Source organism: Erinaceus europaeus, chromosome 4 (assembly GCF_950295315.1).
Source record: "Erinaceus europaeus chromosome 4, mEriEur2.1, whole genome shotgun sequence".
Classification (NCBI taxonomy): Eukaryota; Metazoa; Chordata; class Mammalia; order Eulipotyphla; family Erinaceidae; genus Erinaceus; species Erinaceus europaeus.
This window is the reverse complement of record NC_080165.1, coordinates 47,749,004-47,765,542: the sequence shown is the minus strand read 5'-3', so window position 1 is coordinate 47,765,542 and position 16,539 is coordinate 47,749,004. Positions and strand designations below refer to the sequence as shown.

At 39.3% G+C, this 16,539-nt stretch overlaps 1 protein-coding gene across 1 annotated transcript in view; it reads right to left on the bottom strand.

Moving 5' to 3' along the window:
- DTNBP1 (dystrobrevin binding protein 1) overlaps positions 1-16,539 on the bottom strand; it is a 112,668-nt gene that overhangs the window by 47,759 nt on the left and 48,370 nt on the right. Inside the window, exon 7 of the mRNA XM_007539268.3 lies at positions 873-895. Within this exon, the coding sequence (XP_007539330.2) occupies positions 873-895 (23 nt within the window). The remainder of the gene's footprint in view (positions 1-872; positions 896-16,539) is intronic.

Genomic DNA, 16,539 nt, shown 5'->3' with positions numbered 1-16,539 from the left:
CAAACTGCGGCTACAGACAGACTATGACCCACACAGTCAACGACTGCCACCTCTCCAGATTCAAAGGGGGTCTCGAAACTTTACATCAGGCTCAACCTGACGCTGTTGACTGGCTACGGAAGAAGGGCAAACGCTAGAAGAAGAAGAATCCGTGATCCGTCTTTTAAAAGTTTCCTAACACAGAAACACAAGGCCGTGTGCTTTTAGTATCTCAGAATAAACATCAGTGTGTCTAGTTTTACAGATATAGAAAACTGATGTCTGAAAAAGACTTAAGAGACCTAAATATATGGATCAGGGAGTGACATACCTGGTTGTACACACATGTCACCATGTGCAAGGACTCAGGTTCAAATCCCCGGTCCCCACCTGCAGGGGGGAAGCTTCACTAATGGTGGAAGAGTGCTGCCGGTGTCTCTCTCTAACTCCTCCTCACCTCTCAATTTCTCTCTATCTCTAGCCAAAATAAATAAACAAGACTTAGTAATAGTTACAAGACAGTGACAGAGCAGAACACTGAAAATCTCTCAGGAGATTCAAGAGCTGGTGGGTAACTGCAGAAGCACACCTCTACCATCACCAGCACCTCCATATGGCCCGACTTTGCACATCAGAGATGAGAATTATTTGAGTATGATTATCAACTATGTAATATTAGCACTATGCTGTCTTAACATATAACATGTCATTTAGCAGAAACTCTTACATGGCAAATAATGTGATTAAATGAAACTCACAAGAGCAATAGTAAGCAATTTTTAATGTCAACTGCCAAAAAGAGGAATGACTTCTTTTATCATCATCAAGAGAAAACATCTGACATCAATTAATCCTCATCTACTTTAAAGTGAAAAATTAAAAAACAAAATTACCTTTGAAGGTTTCAAGTTCCTTCCTGTAGGGAAAACAAAAAAAGAAATGTAAATCTAAAATAATCTACTGTCAACAGAAACTGTTCTTAGATTCTAATAAAAGCTTACATACTTTATTTAATGTTGACCAGAGCATCATTCACCTCTGAGCACATAGGTCCCGTGCACTACCGTTATATTATCTTCCCAGCCCAAAATTTATGTACTTCAAAATACCCACGGTGGTATTTCTGGATACTCACCTATCAACTATATTTTGTTGAAATTATAGTAAAATTAGCCTAAAGTTACTATTTTCAGGTCTTTTATCACTATCTTATCAATAACCAAAATTTAAACACAGACACTATGAAAATACTGAGACACTTGTAAGAAAATAGACAGGATTTTAAGATGCCAGATAATGAACCAACCAATATGAGTCAGCTTATAAAAGCATTTAAATCCAACCCCCATTGGTAAACAGAAAGAAAGAAAGGAAGAAAGAAAAAAAGAAAGGAAGAGAGGGAGAGGCGGAGGGAGAAAAAAAAAAGGTGCATAGCTCATCCTGACACAAAAAGGTCAAGCCTCCGGGAAATCCTGATTTATAAGTCAGTGTCAATTAAGGATGTTAAAACAGAAAGTTTCCTGGGGAGATGAAAAGTAGAAGGGAATAGATAGACAATCAGAAAACATTTTGTGACAAATAATTCAAAGTATAAAGTGTTTACATTTTTCTCCAAAATTTCGTAGTTGTATGTTTTTTTCATCATCAGTACTATGACATAGAAGTAATTTCAGGAGGTAATTTAGTAAAGGCTTATTATCTCATACAAAATATGGGGCATTTATCTTTTATTTGCATTCTAGGTTTTATTAAAAAATGAAGAGATATCTTGAATTCTCATGTCAGTTTCCCACAGTACTAATTACAAGACCTCACATGTTCCAAAATAGTTGACTATAATTAACAGCTGGTAGGGAGAACTGGCAAGCTGCCCACTGAAAGACCAAGCAGATAATATTCTTGTAACAGTGAAGTGAAGGTTCTTAAATCAGATGGTCATCTCATGCCTCTTTTTCTAAAAATACCAACTCCTCATAATAGTGTTTCAGCATCAAAGCTCATCAATAAAGGAAAACAATGTTATTTTCTCTTTAAGTGCAACTGTTTCCCTTCAGTCCCACTTAATTCAACAAATATTCCACTCTCAACTTTTTTCTGTGTCTATACAAAATAAACAAAAATTTAAAACAAGTAAAAAATATATACTGATAGAGAGGGAGGGGAAGGAGGGAGAGGGAGGTGGAGAAGGAGAGGGAGAAAAAGAAGAGGGGAAGGGAAAGGAAACACACAAGTGCCTGGCTGACTACAGCACTGCCCAGCTCTAGTTTACTGTGGTGCCAGGGCCTGATCCTGGAGCCTTTGAGATCTCAGGCATGCAAGCCCTATCCTCTAACACACTGAGATATCTCCCTGGCATCTGAGTTTTAAGATTTACTTTATTTGTTATGAAAGAGAGAAAAGAGGGAGTCGGGCGGTAGCGCAACGGGTTAAGTGGGTTAAGCAGGTTAAGCACAGGTGGAGTAAAGCACAAGGACAGGCGGAAGAATCCCAGTTAGAGCCCCTGGCTCCCCACCTGCAGGGGAGTCGCTTCACAGGTGGTGAAGCAGGTCTGCAGGTGTCTATCTTTCCTCCTCTCTGTCTTCCCCTCCTCTCCACTTCTCTCTGTCTTATCTTACAACAACATCAATAACAACAATAATAACCACAATAAAACAACAAGGGCAACAAAAGGGAACAAATATTTTTTTAAAAGATATTTTAAAAAAAAGTAAAAGAAAGAAATAGAAATAGAGAAGCCAGAGCACTATTCTGGCATATGTGACACCAAGGATCTGACAGGACAGCTCAGAGGCATGCAAGTCTGATGTTCTATCAGTTGAATTACTTTCCCTGTCACTCAACTGAGCTCTTTTTTTTTTTTCCTTTTTTTTTTTTCCAGCAGGGTTATCTCTGGGGTTCTGTGCCTGCAAGATTCTCCCATCACTCTCAGCAACATTTTTCTCCCTTTCTTTTGATAAGCAGCAAGATAGAGACAGAGAAGAAGAGAGAGACAAGAGGAGTGTCTCCTGCAGAAATGCTCCAGTGTTTATGAAGCCTCCTCCCTCTCAAGTGGGGACCAGAGACTTGAACATGGGCCTTTGCACATGGTAATGCATGAGCTCTACTGGGTGCACCACCATGTGGTCCCAGGAAGCTGGCTCGTGATACCTATTTAACAATCTTCTCTTGTCTAAACTCCAGTAGGAGCAGGAGACAGTTGACCAGTAGAGTATACAACTTGTTTTGCTTGAGGTTTGGGTTTTGTAGCCTACTACATATGGAAGAACTGCATGCTGACACTGAAGGAAGCTTCAAGGATGGCAAAACAATGTGGTGGTATCTCTAACTTCTGCCTTTCTATCCCGCTCTCCATATATATCTCTAAAACAAAAGGGATATAAAAGTATGTGTAAAGCCTTCCAAATACAAAAATAAATGAATGAAAAGTGTGTGTGTGTGTGTGTGTGTGTGTGTGTGTGTGTGTGTGTGACCATTACAACAGTTTATGTACTGTGTTGTAATGTAATTATTTCTATACCAGTATCATATCTCTACAATTAAAATGCGGCACTCCTCAAGTGCAAAGACGGTGTCTCAACCCCCATAGATCAGCCAGCAGAGTGAGACTGAGCATTTAGCAAAGCATAATTAGCAAGTAGTCTACTGGCAAGATCCAAAAATATTGAGAATATCAGTTTCTTCAAAGAAGCTTTTACTGAAACGATGGAGAATTTTATCATTTACAAAATGGTTTGGTCGTGGTCCGGGAGGTGGCACAGTGGATAAAGCACTGGGCTCTCAAGCATGAGGTCCTGAGTTCAATCCCTGGCAGCACATGTACCAGTGATACCTGGTTCTTTCACTCTCTCCTTTCTAATAAATAAAAATCTTTCTTTAAAAAATGGTTTGGTCAGACAGTATCTCGTTTAGGAACAACTTGTTTGTCACCTGCATTTATTTTTACAGATGCAAATTTCTAATGTTGCAAACTTTAATTGTATTTTAAGCTAATCAAGTAAGTAGAAAGAGCTAGAATGCATTCTCTTAGATTTTATCACATTTTAAATTTTATTCAGTTCAGCAAATGTCTTCACAAAATTTACCATAATAAGCCTGGAAACTAGAACATTCAACAAATAGTAAGACTCCAAATTTAATATTATCAAAGGGTGAAACTGCTATTTAGTCATTTTCTCTACAGGGATTGAGTTATCAGGGCAGAGTAAAACCAAAAATAACAAAAGCATCACTTTTTATAAATATGTGGAACATTGCAAAAAATTTCTCAAACCTATATATGTATAGACAAATTAAATCAGACTCTCGATGGCATGCTTAATAGATTGAAACTGTCAGATAAATACTTCCATAAACACTATCATCTCACAAATGAAAAACACTTTCTTTAGATACTAACCTGCTTCCTCAGAAGAAATCCATGGGTAAAAAAAGCTACACAGTCATTTTATAGAGCTAAACATCACATTCAAGATACCAGCTATCAAACTGACTTAACAATTTTTTTTCACATTTGAGAGAGAATGTTGAGAATTTTTTTTTTTACAGTATGATAATAGTTTTTGTTTAGAAAACACTTGAAGAGCATCTCTTCCTTGGGATGACACAATCATACCTGTGACTACTTTGTCACAACAAAGATCTCATGATATCTTTCAAAAAGGACAACCTACAATCCTTTACTATTAAGACTTTTGTTCCCCAGCATCCTATAATTAAGAAGATATGTGTTGGGGGATTGGGTGGTAGCACAGCGGGTTAAGCGCACGTGGTGCAAAGCACAAGGACCGGTGTGGGGATCCTAGTTCGAGTCCCTGGCTCCCCACCTGCAGGGGAGTCACTTCACAAGCAGTGAAGCAGGTCTGCAGGTGTCTATCTTTCTCTTCCCCTCTCTATCTTCCCCATCTCTCTCCATTTCTCTGTCCTATCCAACAACAAATGACATCAACAACAATAATAACCACAAGGCTACAACAACCAGGGCACCAAAAGAGGAAAAATGGCCTCCAGGAGCAGTGGATTCATGGTGTAGGCACTGAGCCCCAGCAATAACACTGGAGGCAAAAAAAAAAAAAAAAGAAGATATGTGTTATTACAGTCTTGGTGGATATGTACTAGACAGGATAGATTGGATACTGGGAGGTGAGTGGTCTAGAAAGAGAGTTGGAATTCTAGTTTCAAGTAAAATTTTTTCAAAATGATATTGTGCAAGTTTCTGTAATCAATTATCCTTTACATGGATTCTGCCTATGAGATAGTTATCTACCATAAGCAGACAGAGTCTAGAAAGTAAGATGAGAGGATCTACTGTTTTCTAGTGAATAGTATCATCATAATTTAACTATTTTCATGATGATAAGTATTAATAATACATGCAACTTATTTTTTAATATTTATTTATTTATTCCCTTTTGTTGCCCTTGTTTTTTTATTGTTGTAGAGAGAGGAGGGGAAGACAGAGAGGGGGAGAGAAAGATAAGATACCTGCAGACCTGCTTCACCGTCTGTGAAGTGACTTCCTTGCAAGTGGGGAGCCAGGGGCTTGAACCAGGATCCTTAAGCCAGTCCTTATGCTTTGCACCACGTGCGCTTAACCCGCTGCGCTACCGCCCAACTCCCTACCTTATTTTTATAATGACTATTTTCATATAATACAGAGAACTAGGAGACAAGATTATAAACAAGGTGATTAACATGGATTATCACAGTAAAGGGGGTACCAATACTGTGGGTTGGGCTTGAATTTACAAGAAGACCACTGAAAACAGAAAAGGAAAAACAGACTGGCAACTATTAAACGAGGAACTGAGTGGAAATAGTTGGAGGAAAAGATTTAGGATAATTCCTATGTTTTTGGACTTGGAAAATTCGTTGAATTTAAAATTCTTTACGAAGAGAAGATTAAGTCAAGTTTTGCTAAGAAGATTTGGGGCATGCTGCCCTCAAGATGTCTGTAGGGATAACAAAGTAAACATATAAAAATGGCAACTGGTTCTGGAAGCCAAAAACGAATAATAATATTGAAGACAGTTACTTGTTAACAAGTAACTATATTACCATATAACTGGTAAGTGAGTAAAGTATAAGCAATAACTTACCTAAGGAAAACAGAGAAGGTAATAAGGAAAGAATCTGAGACATGACAAGATTAAAGCATCTACAATGGGAGCTGAGTGGTGACACACCTAGTTGAGCACACATTATAATGTACAAGGAAGGACAAGAGTTCAAGCCTCCAATGCCCACCTGTGAAAGGAAAACTTCCCAAGCAGTGAAGCAGTACACTATAGGTGTCTTTTTGTCTATCTTCCTTTCCCCTCTCAATTTCTGGATGTCTATATCCAATAAAGATAATAAAGAAAATAAAGGTAAAAATAAATAAAGCATCTACAGCGAAACAAAAATCCCAAGGTAGGGAAAAGTATTTGTACTATTAATGCTCCAAAAGTCAAGAATGGAAAATAAGAATAGATGTGGATGGGGCCAAGATGGTCAAATACGCTTACCTCCTCCTAAGACCATGGCAAAGCAACAAAACTACACGAAAGCAAGTTGCCAGCCTGCATAGAAACAGACCTGAAACCTAGATAAACCAACTTTCACAGCAATGTAAGAATAAAAGAACAAAATCCAAGCAGAGAGACACCCCCCACCACGAAAGTCTACCATGTGGCAATAAGCTGCAGTTCTCTTAGGAGAGGAAGCTTAGCCTGGGAAGTAGGGATATAAGTTGTGTCAAGTGAGACCCAGAAAACTCAATCCAGTCATGATCCTACACTTTTTGGAACAGGAGGCATGAAATTATAGGCTATAGCTAGGTGGTAGTGCCCAGCAAGTGCCATCATAAAGATCACTAGAACCTTGTGAGAGAAGTACTGGTAGACATAATATTGGGACTTCACTCTCCATATTAACAGGCCCTGGTAGCAAATTTCAGGAGCTCACCATCATACCCCTCGTGTGTATCTGATTTAGCTGGGTACTGACAGGTATTTATTAAGAGTGTTAATGACTGATGGACAAAACAGACAATGCCTTCAACAGCTCACCCTTGATTGCTAAGAAACAAAACACAATTTTACACTTAGGAAGCACCCAAAAGACCTTCCAAAGCATAGCCATCTAGAAAGGATGTCTCACCTTGTTCCCTTGCTGGCCCACAGTTAGTCAGACTGTTACCTGGCAGACTGTACTAGCTAGTAGCTGAAGAGCAGATGTTCAGGCATCTCCTTTAAGACCTAAATCCTAGAATCTTTTTTCCAGCAATTTACTTTCTTTTGCTTTTATTTTATATTTGTTGTAACTTCAGTTTCAAGAATATGCCTTTTTTTTTTGGCCCCCAGGGTTACCACTGGGGGGTGACTTACACTGCTCCTGCTGATGAGTTTTTCCTTTCTTTTCTTAAAATTTTTTATTCTACCAGCTAGTTTGTCATTCAGATTTGAAGGAATAATACAGAACTTTACCGACAAGCAACAGTTAAAAGAATCCATTCCTACTAAATAGGTTCTAAAGAAATACTAAAGCAACTTGCATGAAATAAAAATAATTATCTCAGTCATAGGGGCTAAACAAAATCAAGGAGAATGAGTAAAGCCCAATGGAGATAAATACTATGCAGAGGTTTAAAATGGTGAAGCTAGGGACCTGGCATTAGCGCACCAGGTTAAGCGCACATTGTGCAAGGACTAGCATAAGAATCCCAGTTTGAGGCCCCAGCTCCCCACCTGCAGAGGGGTCGCTTCATAAGCGGTGAAGCAGGTCTGCAAGTGTCTATCTTTCTCTTTCTCTGTCTTCCCCTCTTCTCTCGATTTCTCTCTGTCCTACCCAACAATAACAGCAATAACAACAATAACGACAACAACGGTAAACAATAAGGGCAACAAAAGGGGGAAAAAATGACCTCCAGGAGCAGTGGATTCATAGTGCAGGCACCGAGCCCCCAGCCAATAACCCTGAAGGTAAAAAAAAAAAAAAAGTAATTAATTAAAAAATAAAAATGGTGAAGCTAGATAGTATTTCCATTCCTACAAGCAGTTTTGAGTTTGGCTTTGAGATACAGTTACTTGGAAATTTTGTAATCTTTATTATGGTTTCTTTTGTGAATTGTTAAGGTTTCACTCAAAGGCTAATTATACTTCTGATCTTCTTAAACACTTTTCCAATGTCCTGTGGTTGTTTTTCTTACCTGGCTTTTGCAAGCCCTGTACAATCACCAAGCACTTGGTGGTGGTTGTTGTCCCTGGGGCCTTCATTATTTCACACTGACTTTCTCAGCAACAGGAAGAGAGACAGAGAGGAAATAACAGCATGAAAGCTTTTCTCAATACTGTGAGGATTGAGACCAAACCTCAGTTGTGCAAATGACAAAGCAACACACTACCTAAATGAGTTTTTGTGCTGGTTCAATCACCAAGAACTACTAATGAAGCCTTCTGGAAATTTCCTGTTTTGAGTGGTTCCTCAAATACATTGTCATCAAACTAATAACCAAAGTGAGACCTCTATAGATTTCTGGGATCTTCTCTCCTTTCTAGTGGTGTATCCTGCTGCCTCGGGCATCAAAGACTATCATGTCTTTTCAACTCAGAGTCAGCTTCCCACACCCTACACTGTAGCCTAAAAACCTCACAAGGCAGAATGCTAAGGCAAATAGAGACAACTAGCTTGTCTGCTATTTACCAGGATCATTTTTCCTTCCCCAAGGTTCAGTGTCTTAAAAATGTCACTTTATTTAGCTTGTTTGTCATTTGGTTGCATCAAGTAGGAGAGGAAATCTGGTCTCTCGTACTCCAATTTAGATGAGTGCAAAAGTTCAATCCTTTCCAGAAGAAATATTTTCTGATGGAAAATTCCACTTTCCATTCAATATAAGAAATGGAATCTGTGGCAGAATCTCAGGAGGTAAGACTGTCTTCTTGTCCATGTCCTTTGGATGAGGTATACTTGACCTTCTTTTGGATCCAGAACTATCCTGACCCTGGAGAATGTCACTAATCTTTTCTGTTCTCAGCAAAGTCAGGCACAAGGCCCACACTCTTGCCAAATTTCTCCACTACCATTACTGATTTGTCTTTCCCATTTTAGAAAGTTGGAAATGGTAATAGTAAGTTAGTTTGGACAGTTATTTCTTGAAGCTCAGGAGTTTGGCAAGTCAAATACTACTGAAGAAAAGACACAACTTCTCAAATAAATGCTTGCTTTGTGTTAATAGTCTTAGTACATGTTATAAAAAAACTAAGCAAAAAGTGCCGTTCCTTAGTGTGAGATATACTGAATATATATATATATATATATATATATATCAATAAAACAGGACTACTTTCTCAAAATATGCACAAATACTAAATTTCATTAGTAGATGCAGTATCATCCCACTTATGAAAAAAGCTTGAGAGAACAAATTTTAAAATTTAAATGAGTTAATGAAAAATGTTTCTACAGTTTAGTAAACCCCTAAGCATTTTTCAAGTCTAACAGAAGACAGTGTTAGAATTATGAGTCACTTATAATTAAATAGCATTATGGAAATCACTGTTCAAGATGTAGCTATTTTCAGAGAATTCTGATGATATGTTGTATACCAAAAGGGGGGGAACCCCAGAAGTTTGAAAATAAATATCTTAATTTACATTTACATGGTTTTAAGCATATCTACAGAAGATTTTAAATATTCCAAAGAATAGCATGACAGTGCTGGAAAGAAAAAAATGTAGAATGCCTTTCTTTTTAGTTCTTTCTCTGTTCTTATCTATTGTTCACGACATTCATTTATTTCTTCTGCCAGAACTGAACCCTTCTAGATTCTTAAATAGCTGTCTTCTTCTCCAGATCTTGGTACTCATCAATCTTTTCTAAGATGGCCTTCCCTCTCTGCTTACCATAGCTAAAAGAGCCCTTTCCCTGCCTTACCACTACAATACCCTGTTTTATTATTGTCAAAGACTATATAATTAACTAAAATTATCCTTTTTAAAAGTTACATATTTATCATCTAATTCTTTCCAGTTACTGAAAATGTAAGTTAACTCCTAAATCTCAAAATTTTTTTTCTAAATGTTAGACAAACTCATGTACATGACTAAGTTTTCTGTATATACATATGCTAAATATGAATTACTGGATTAAAAGCATTTACTCTGTTACAAAAAGAAAACCAAACTATGTATGGGATCCATAAGTCTGAATTGTAAATCTAAATAATTTTTTGATGATCTAGGTATTGGTACTGGCACTGTCTTCTACTTTTGGCCATATATTCTATTCACCTTATTAGGCCCCTAAGGGCCCACATCATCTCATATCATTCAATCCTCTCTTCTGTTGGGAAATTGTGAGGATATGGTAGAGCCTGGCAGGGCTTGACCTGAGGAGTGCGTCTATCCTGTCAGTCTCTCTCTCTACCGAGAGGTTGAGCAAGGAGGGACAGGAGTAAGCCCAAAGGTTTGCCCCGTCTTATTAAACTCCCTGCCTCACAAAGCACCCTGCATTCCTGATACTATGGCCATTAAATAAAAAGAAAGGGGGAGGTGTCAGGAAATTGTGAGGATGTGGTTGAGCTTGGCAGGGCTTGACTTGAGGGAACATCCATCCTCTCGTCTTATCAGACTTATTATCTACATAATCATTGTTTTGCCTGAAAGATCCCCACCCATTCCATTCCTTTGATCTATCTTCTTTCTACCCTCAAGGTCCTCCCTGCCTACAGGGTATTAATAATCCTACCAGTTAAAACCCTTGCAACAGTTGCTAAGGAAGTTCCTACGTTTCCAGCCCCTTTTGCCTTTCTCTGCCCCTTTCCTAGCCATTTCTGTTTCTGACTTGCCACTTCTGGGTCTGCCCTTTAAAAGCCTTGGCTCTCTGGTCAATGAAGAATCAAACTGCCTCGCCTTCACGAGGTCTGTTCCTGAGTCATCTCTCGTGTCACTGAGTGAGTAGCAGCCCAGGCTGGCTCCGGTCGCGTTCTCTCCAACCCAGAGAGTACGCACCCGAGAAGAGGCACCCCCACGCTAGCCTGGCACTCTTCAACTCCAATAACTACTGGCCTGGTCACTCTGTAGGTTGATAGGAACTGAAGGAGAAAATGCATCAAAATGTACTACTACAGAAACTAAGCACTGAAGTTGTATGGGAAATTATCCTTTATTTCTACACTCGTCATCCCCAGTCATCTTCCCCAGATTGGGGCTGGGGGAAGTACAAAGTATGTAAACACTGTGAAATACACAGACACACACCATATTTTATGCATCTCCCAATAAACAAGTTGTCCCTCAGAGGCTTCTCCCGGAGCTGGACGAATCTGGTGTGGCTTCTTCCTCCCATGCACATCACCCTTGACACCAAGGCCACCCTGTGACCCCCAGGAGCCACTCTGGTGCCCCGTCTCAGCTGGCCAGGGAGGTGGAGGACCTGGAGCACCTGCACTTTTCTTCCCCAGAGTCCTTTGCTTTGGCACAATATACCACACCCAGTCCAGGCTTCACTTTGTTTTCTCTTTCTGTCCTTGCTTCTTAAGTTCACCAGAGTGAGATTATCTAGTATTTGTACCCCTCTTTTTGGCTTAATTCACTTAACATGTAACTCTTCAAGTTACATCCAAGATGTAGTAAAGGAGGTGGCTTCAAGATTTTTAACAGCTATGCAGTATTCCAGAGTGTGTGTGTACCAAGACTCTTTTTTTTCTAGAGTCATCTCTGGGGCTTAGTGCCTGCACTATGAATCCACTGTTCCAGGAGGTCATTTTTATCCATTTTGTTGCCCGTTGTAGCCCTTATTGTAATTATTGCTGCTGCTGCTGCTGTTGGATAGGCAAGAAATCAAGAGAGGAGAAGACAAGAGAGGGGGAAAGAGAGACACCTGCAGAACTGCCTCACTGCTTGTGAAGTGACCCCTATGCAGATGGGGAACTACAATTCTTACACCAGTCCATGCGCTTCGTGCCATGTGCACTTAACCCACTGTACTACTGCCTGGCCCCTGGTACCACGACTTTCTTAGCCACTCGCATTTATTGTTGGACACCTAAGTTGCTTCCAAAATTAGTTTATTACAAATTATTCTGCTATGACCTAGATAGACATAGATCTCTTTGGACAGGTGTTCTTGTTTTCTTTGGATAAATACCCAAGTGAGAAGTCACTGGGTCATAGGGTAGGTCCATTTCTAGTGTTCTCAGCAAACTCCAGACCATTTTCCACACCATGCCCATCAAGAGACAGGATTCCTTTTCCTGCACATCCTCTCCAATGTCTGTCCTTTCTAATGTATGATATTCTCATAAGTGTAAAGGGGCATCTGACTGTCATCCAACAAATGTTTGTACTATAGGAATTCTCAGAACATTTAGCAGATACATACTACAAAGTTTCATGAAGCATATGGAAGCAAGTTTTAGAGAGACTTTTTTTTTTTTTAAAAAAAGAATTTATTTATTCATGAGAAAGATAGGAGGAGAGAAAAAACCAGCCATCACTCTGGTACATGTGCTGCCGGGGATCGAACTCAGGACCTCATGCTTGAGAGGCTAGTGCCTTAGCCACTGTGCCACCTCCCGGACCACAGAGACTTTTTTTTTACAATTTTTTTTTATTTTTTTACATAATAATATAGCCCCCACTAGGTCCTCTGTCATCCTTTTTGGACCTGTACTCTCCCCCCCTCACCCTCACCCCAGAGTCTTTTACTTTGCTGTAATACACCAACTCCAGTTCAGGTTCTACTTGTGTTTTCTCTTCTGATCATGTTTTTCAATTTCTTCCTGAGAGTGAGATCATACCATATTCATCCTTCTGTTTCTGGCTTATTTCACTTAACATGATTTCTTCAAGCTCCATCCAAGATGGGCTGAAAACGGTGAAGTCACCATTTTTAATAGCTGAGTAGTAATCCATTGTGTATATATACCACAACTTGTTCAGCCACTAATCTGTTGTTGGACACCTAGGTTGCTTCCAGGTTTTGGCTATTACAAATTGTGCTGCTAAGAACATAGGTATACACAAATATTTTTGAATGAGTGTGTTGGATTCCTTAGGCTATAACCTGAAGAGAGGAATTGCAGGGTCAAAGGGTAGATCCATTTCTAGCCTTCTGAGATTCTCCAGACTGTTCTCCACAGAGGTTGAACCAATTTACATTCACAACAGCAGTGCAGTAGGGTTCCTTTGACCCCACCACCTCTCCAGCATTTGTTGCTGCTGAGACTAACTTCTTGATCCAGTTTTCCATATAAAATACTTCAAGGGGATTTTGCAGTTAGTAAAAAGTAATTTGAATTAAAATATTCTGTTTATCAAAATAGTGCATTACATACATACATATATATGTATATGTATAACCCTTACTCTAGCCCCCTTGTCTTTATCTAAAATATAAAAATTATATTTATATATCGTATAGAGACAGAGAAATTGAGGGGTGGATAGAGAGGGAAGACACTTGCAGCATTATTTCAGTTAATGAAGCTTCCCCAGTGACTTGAACCCAGACCCTTATGCACTGTAATGTGTGAGCACAATCAGATGTGCCACTACCATGCCCCCACAACACTACATTACTTAAGTCAAATAGCCCCTTTCTCTTTTGTGTTTTACAAAGTAGCTACACTCAATTATCTCAGTTATTTCTTCTGGTATTCTCCATATTTATTTCTAAATAATAAACCAACAACAATATTCATTTATTTTCTATTCTACATACTACTAACTTCCTGAATTGGAAGAAGAGCCTGCCTTCCTTCCTTCCTTCCTTCCTTCCTTCCTTCCTTCCTTCCTTCGCCTCCAGGGTTATAGCTGGGGCTTGGTACTTGCACTACGAATCCATGGCTCCTTGAGGCCATTTTTTTCCATTGTTGTTGATGCTGTCGCCGTTGCTATTGTTATATAGGACACAGAAAACTGACAGAGGAGGGGAAGATGGGGGGAGGGGAAGACAGACACTTGCAGACCTGCTTCACCACTTGTGAAGTGACTCCCCCCCCCCCCCCGCAGGTGGGGAGCCAGGGGCTTCAACCAGATCCTTGCACTTTGCTCTATGTGCACTTAACCCAGTGCGATGCCCACCCAGGCCCTGAGAATTCATTTTCTTAAACCCTTAGTACAGTAACACTTCTTCATCTTTCCAATAAGCTGTATCACAATTATAGCTTGACTAAGTTTTTATAAAAACATATTGTCATTGTCTTGTCATCAAACTTTCCATCAGAATTTATAAAACTCTTTTGAATATTTAAAGTATGCGTATCAGATAAGATATCAGTTTTCCAAGATACACTGTTTCTTAGAACTTTTCAGAAGATCTTCCCACTTTAATGTGTATTGTTCTCCAACCTGCTGAATCTTTTCTCCACCACCATTATAGGAATTACCTTTCTTTTCTGAGTTGAAATAGATCCTCTTTAAGTAGTTAATATTCTATGTTTAATCATCATCATCTCCTCCTTCTTCTTCTTTCTCTTGGCTAATTCTCTAGTTTTTAGACCTTATCCTTCAGTGATTTCCTAACAGAGTACTTGAGCTAAATCTGAGCTCCTGTATACTTGGAAATGATCACCTCATCATATCTGACTAAATCAAAATAACTTCTATTTCTATTGCTGTTACTGTCAAGTTGCTCAAAGTTCTTTTTGACTCCTGATCCTTAATACAAGATCTTTCTGAAGGTCTTTATGATCCATATCCCCACATTAGTGAAGTTTACAAGATAAAAGTATTGACAACTGGGGGTGTGGGGGGCAATTGTTTCACCAGGAAATTGGTTGATTCATTCCAACTACTGATATCCTGCAGTTCTGAGCATTACTGTATCATTTCTTTAATAAATCTCTTCCTCTCTCCTTCTGAAGCCCCTAGTAGTTAGATATAGGGTTTGTGAATTAATGTTTTAAGCTTTTTAAAAAGTATTCTTAGGGCGTATTGCACCAAAGTAAAAGACTCTGGGGTATGGGGGGGATACAGGACCAATAAGGATGACAGAGGACCTACTGGGGGTTGTATTGTTATATGGAAAACTGGGAAATGTTATGCATGTACAAACTATTGTATTTACTGTCTAATGTAAAACATTAATTCCCCAATAAAGAAATTAAATAAAAATATTCTTAGTATTTATCATTTTAGGATAAAAACTGGCTTCAGTTTAAATCACAAGTGTAATGTCTTGCTAGACAATTAGATGCAACATAGGTTGGCATTAACTGACATTTAATTTTATGACAATGCTATGAGTACTGCCAAATATCTACAGATATTCTTTTCTTGCCAGCAGGGTTATTGCTGAGGCTTGGTGCCTGCACAGCAAATCCATGGCTTCCAAAGGTGTCGTATGCTTTACATTGACTTGTTCTAGCCCTCCCCCTCCAAGAGAATTGGATGAGTCCTGTTAATTTCGCCGGCCTGCTTGGCCCCGCCCCAAGGGACCCTGGGAGAGGGTTCCGGAGTCCGAGAGTTCCTGAGTTCCCCAGTGACAGAGTTCCTGAGTTCCAGAGTTCGAGAGTGTGAGAGTTCGAGAGTTAGAGAGAGTGCTTGTGAGAGGGGTTCCTGAGTTCCATTGGTGATTAGTTTGTGTTAGTTTACGAATCGTTGTTCCTGAATAAAGAAATACAGCTGCCCTGCCCAGCCGTTGTCTCCGCGTCTCTGTTCACCACCGTGAAGCTAGCCGGCCCGGCAAGAGCCTCAGAAATTTTAACAACACAAAGGTTCCTTTTTAATTAATTAATTTATTTATTTATTTATTTTTCCTTTATGTAATACAACCGAGAGTGATTACGGAGAAGAAAGAACAAGAGACACTTGCTTCCAAGGACTTGATCCTGGGTAACTGTACATGGTAACATGTACACTCAACTGGGTGCATCACAGCTTGGCCCCAGGCAGACACATCTTTCAAAGTCTTGGAGAGCAAAGTTATACTTCACTTAAATGTCTCACCTCTGATATTTATCACTAAAACTCTTAAGATTTAAAACTGTTGTGACATTTTACATTAATCTCACACCGCGCTTGAAAATATAAAGTAAATCCTGTAATTTTTAAATTTTGGCTTATCAGGATGATAAAATATTTACTACTGGGAGTCTGGCAGTAGCGCAGTGCGTTAAACTCACGTGGCACAAAGCGCAAGGACCAGCTTAAGGCTTAAGGATCCTGGTTCGAGGCCCCAGCTCCCCATCTGCAGGGGAGTCATTTCACAAGTGGTGAAGCAGGTCTGCAGGTGTCTATCTTTCTCTCCCCCATCTTCCCTCCTCTTTCCATTTCTCTCTGTCCTCTCCAACAACAACTATAACAATAAAAACAAGGGCAACAAAAGGGGATAAATAAATATTAAAAAGAGAATCAAAAAATATTTACTACTATTTTACCTACAGACTTCAAGTTGATTATAAACTGATAGAACTCATGGTAAAAGAAATAGCTCAGATGGTAGAGCACTTCATTTCCATGTACAGAAGGAATGCCTTGTTTGAACACTAGTATGTCATATGTCTGTGACACTGGGGACTGAACTCAAGACCTCACGCATACCACTGAGTAGTCTCCTTGAGTCACTTTAAAAAAAATTTTT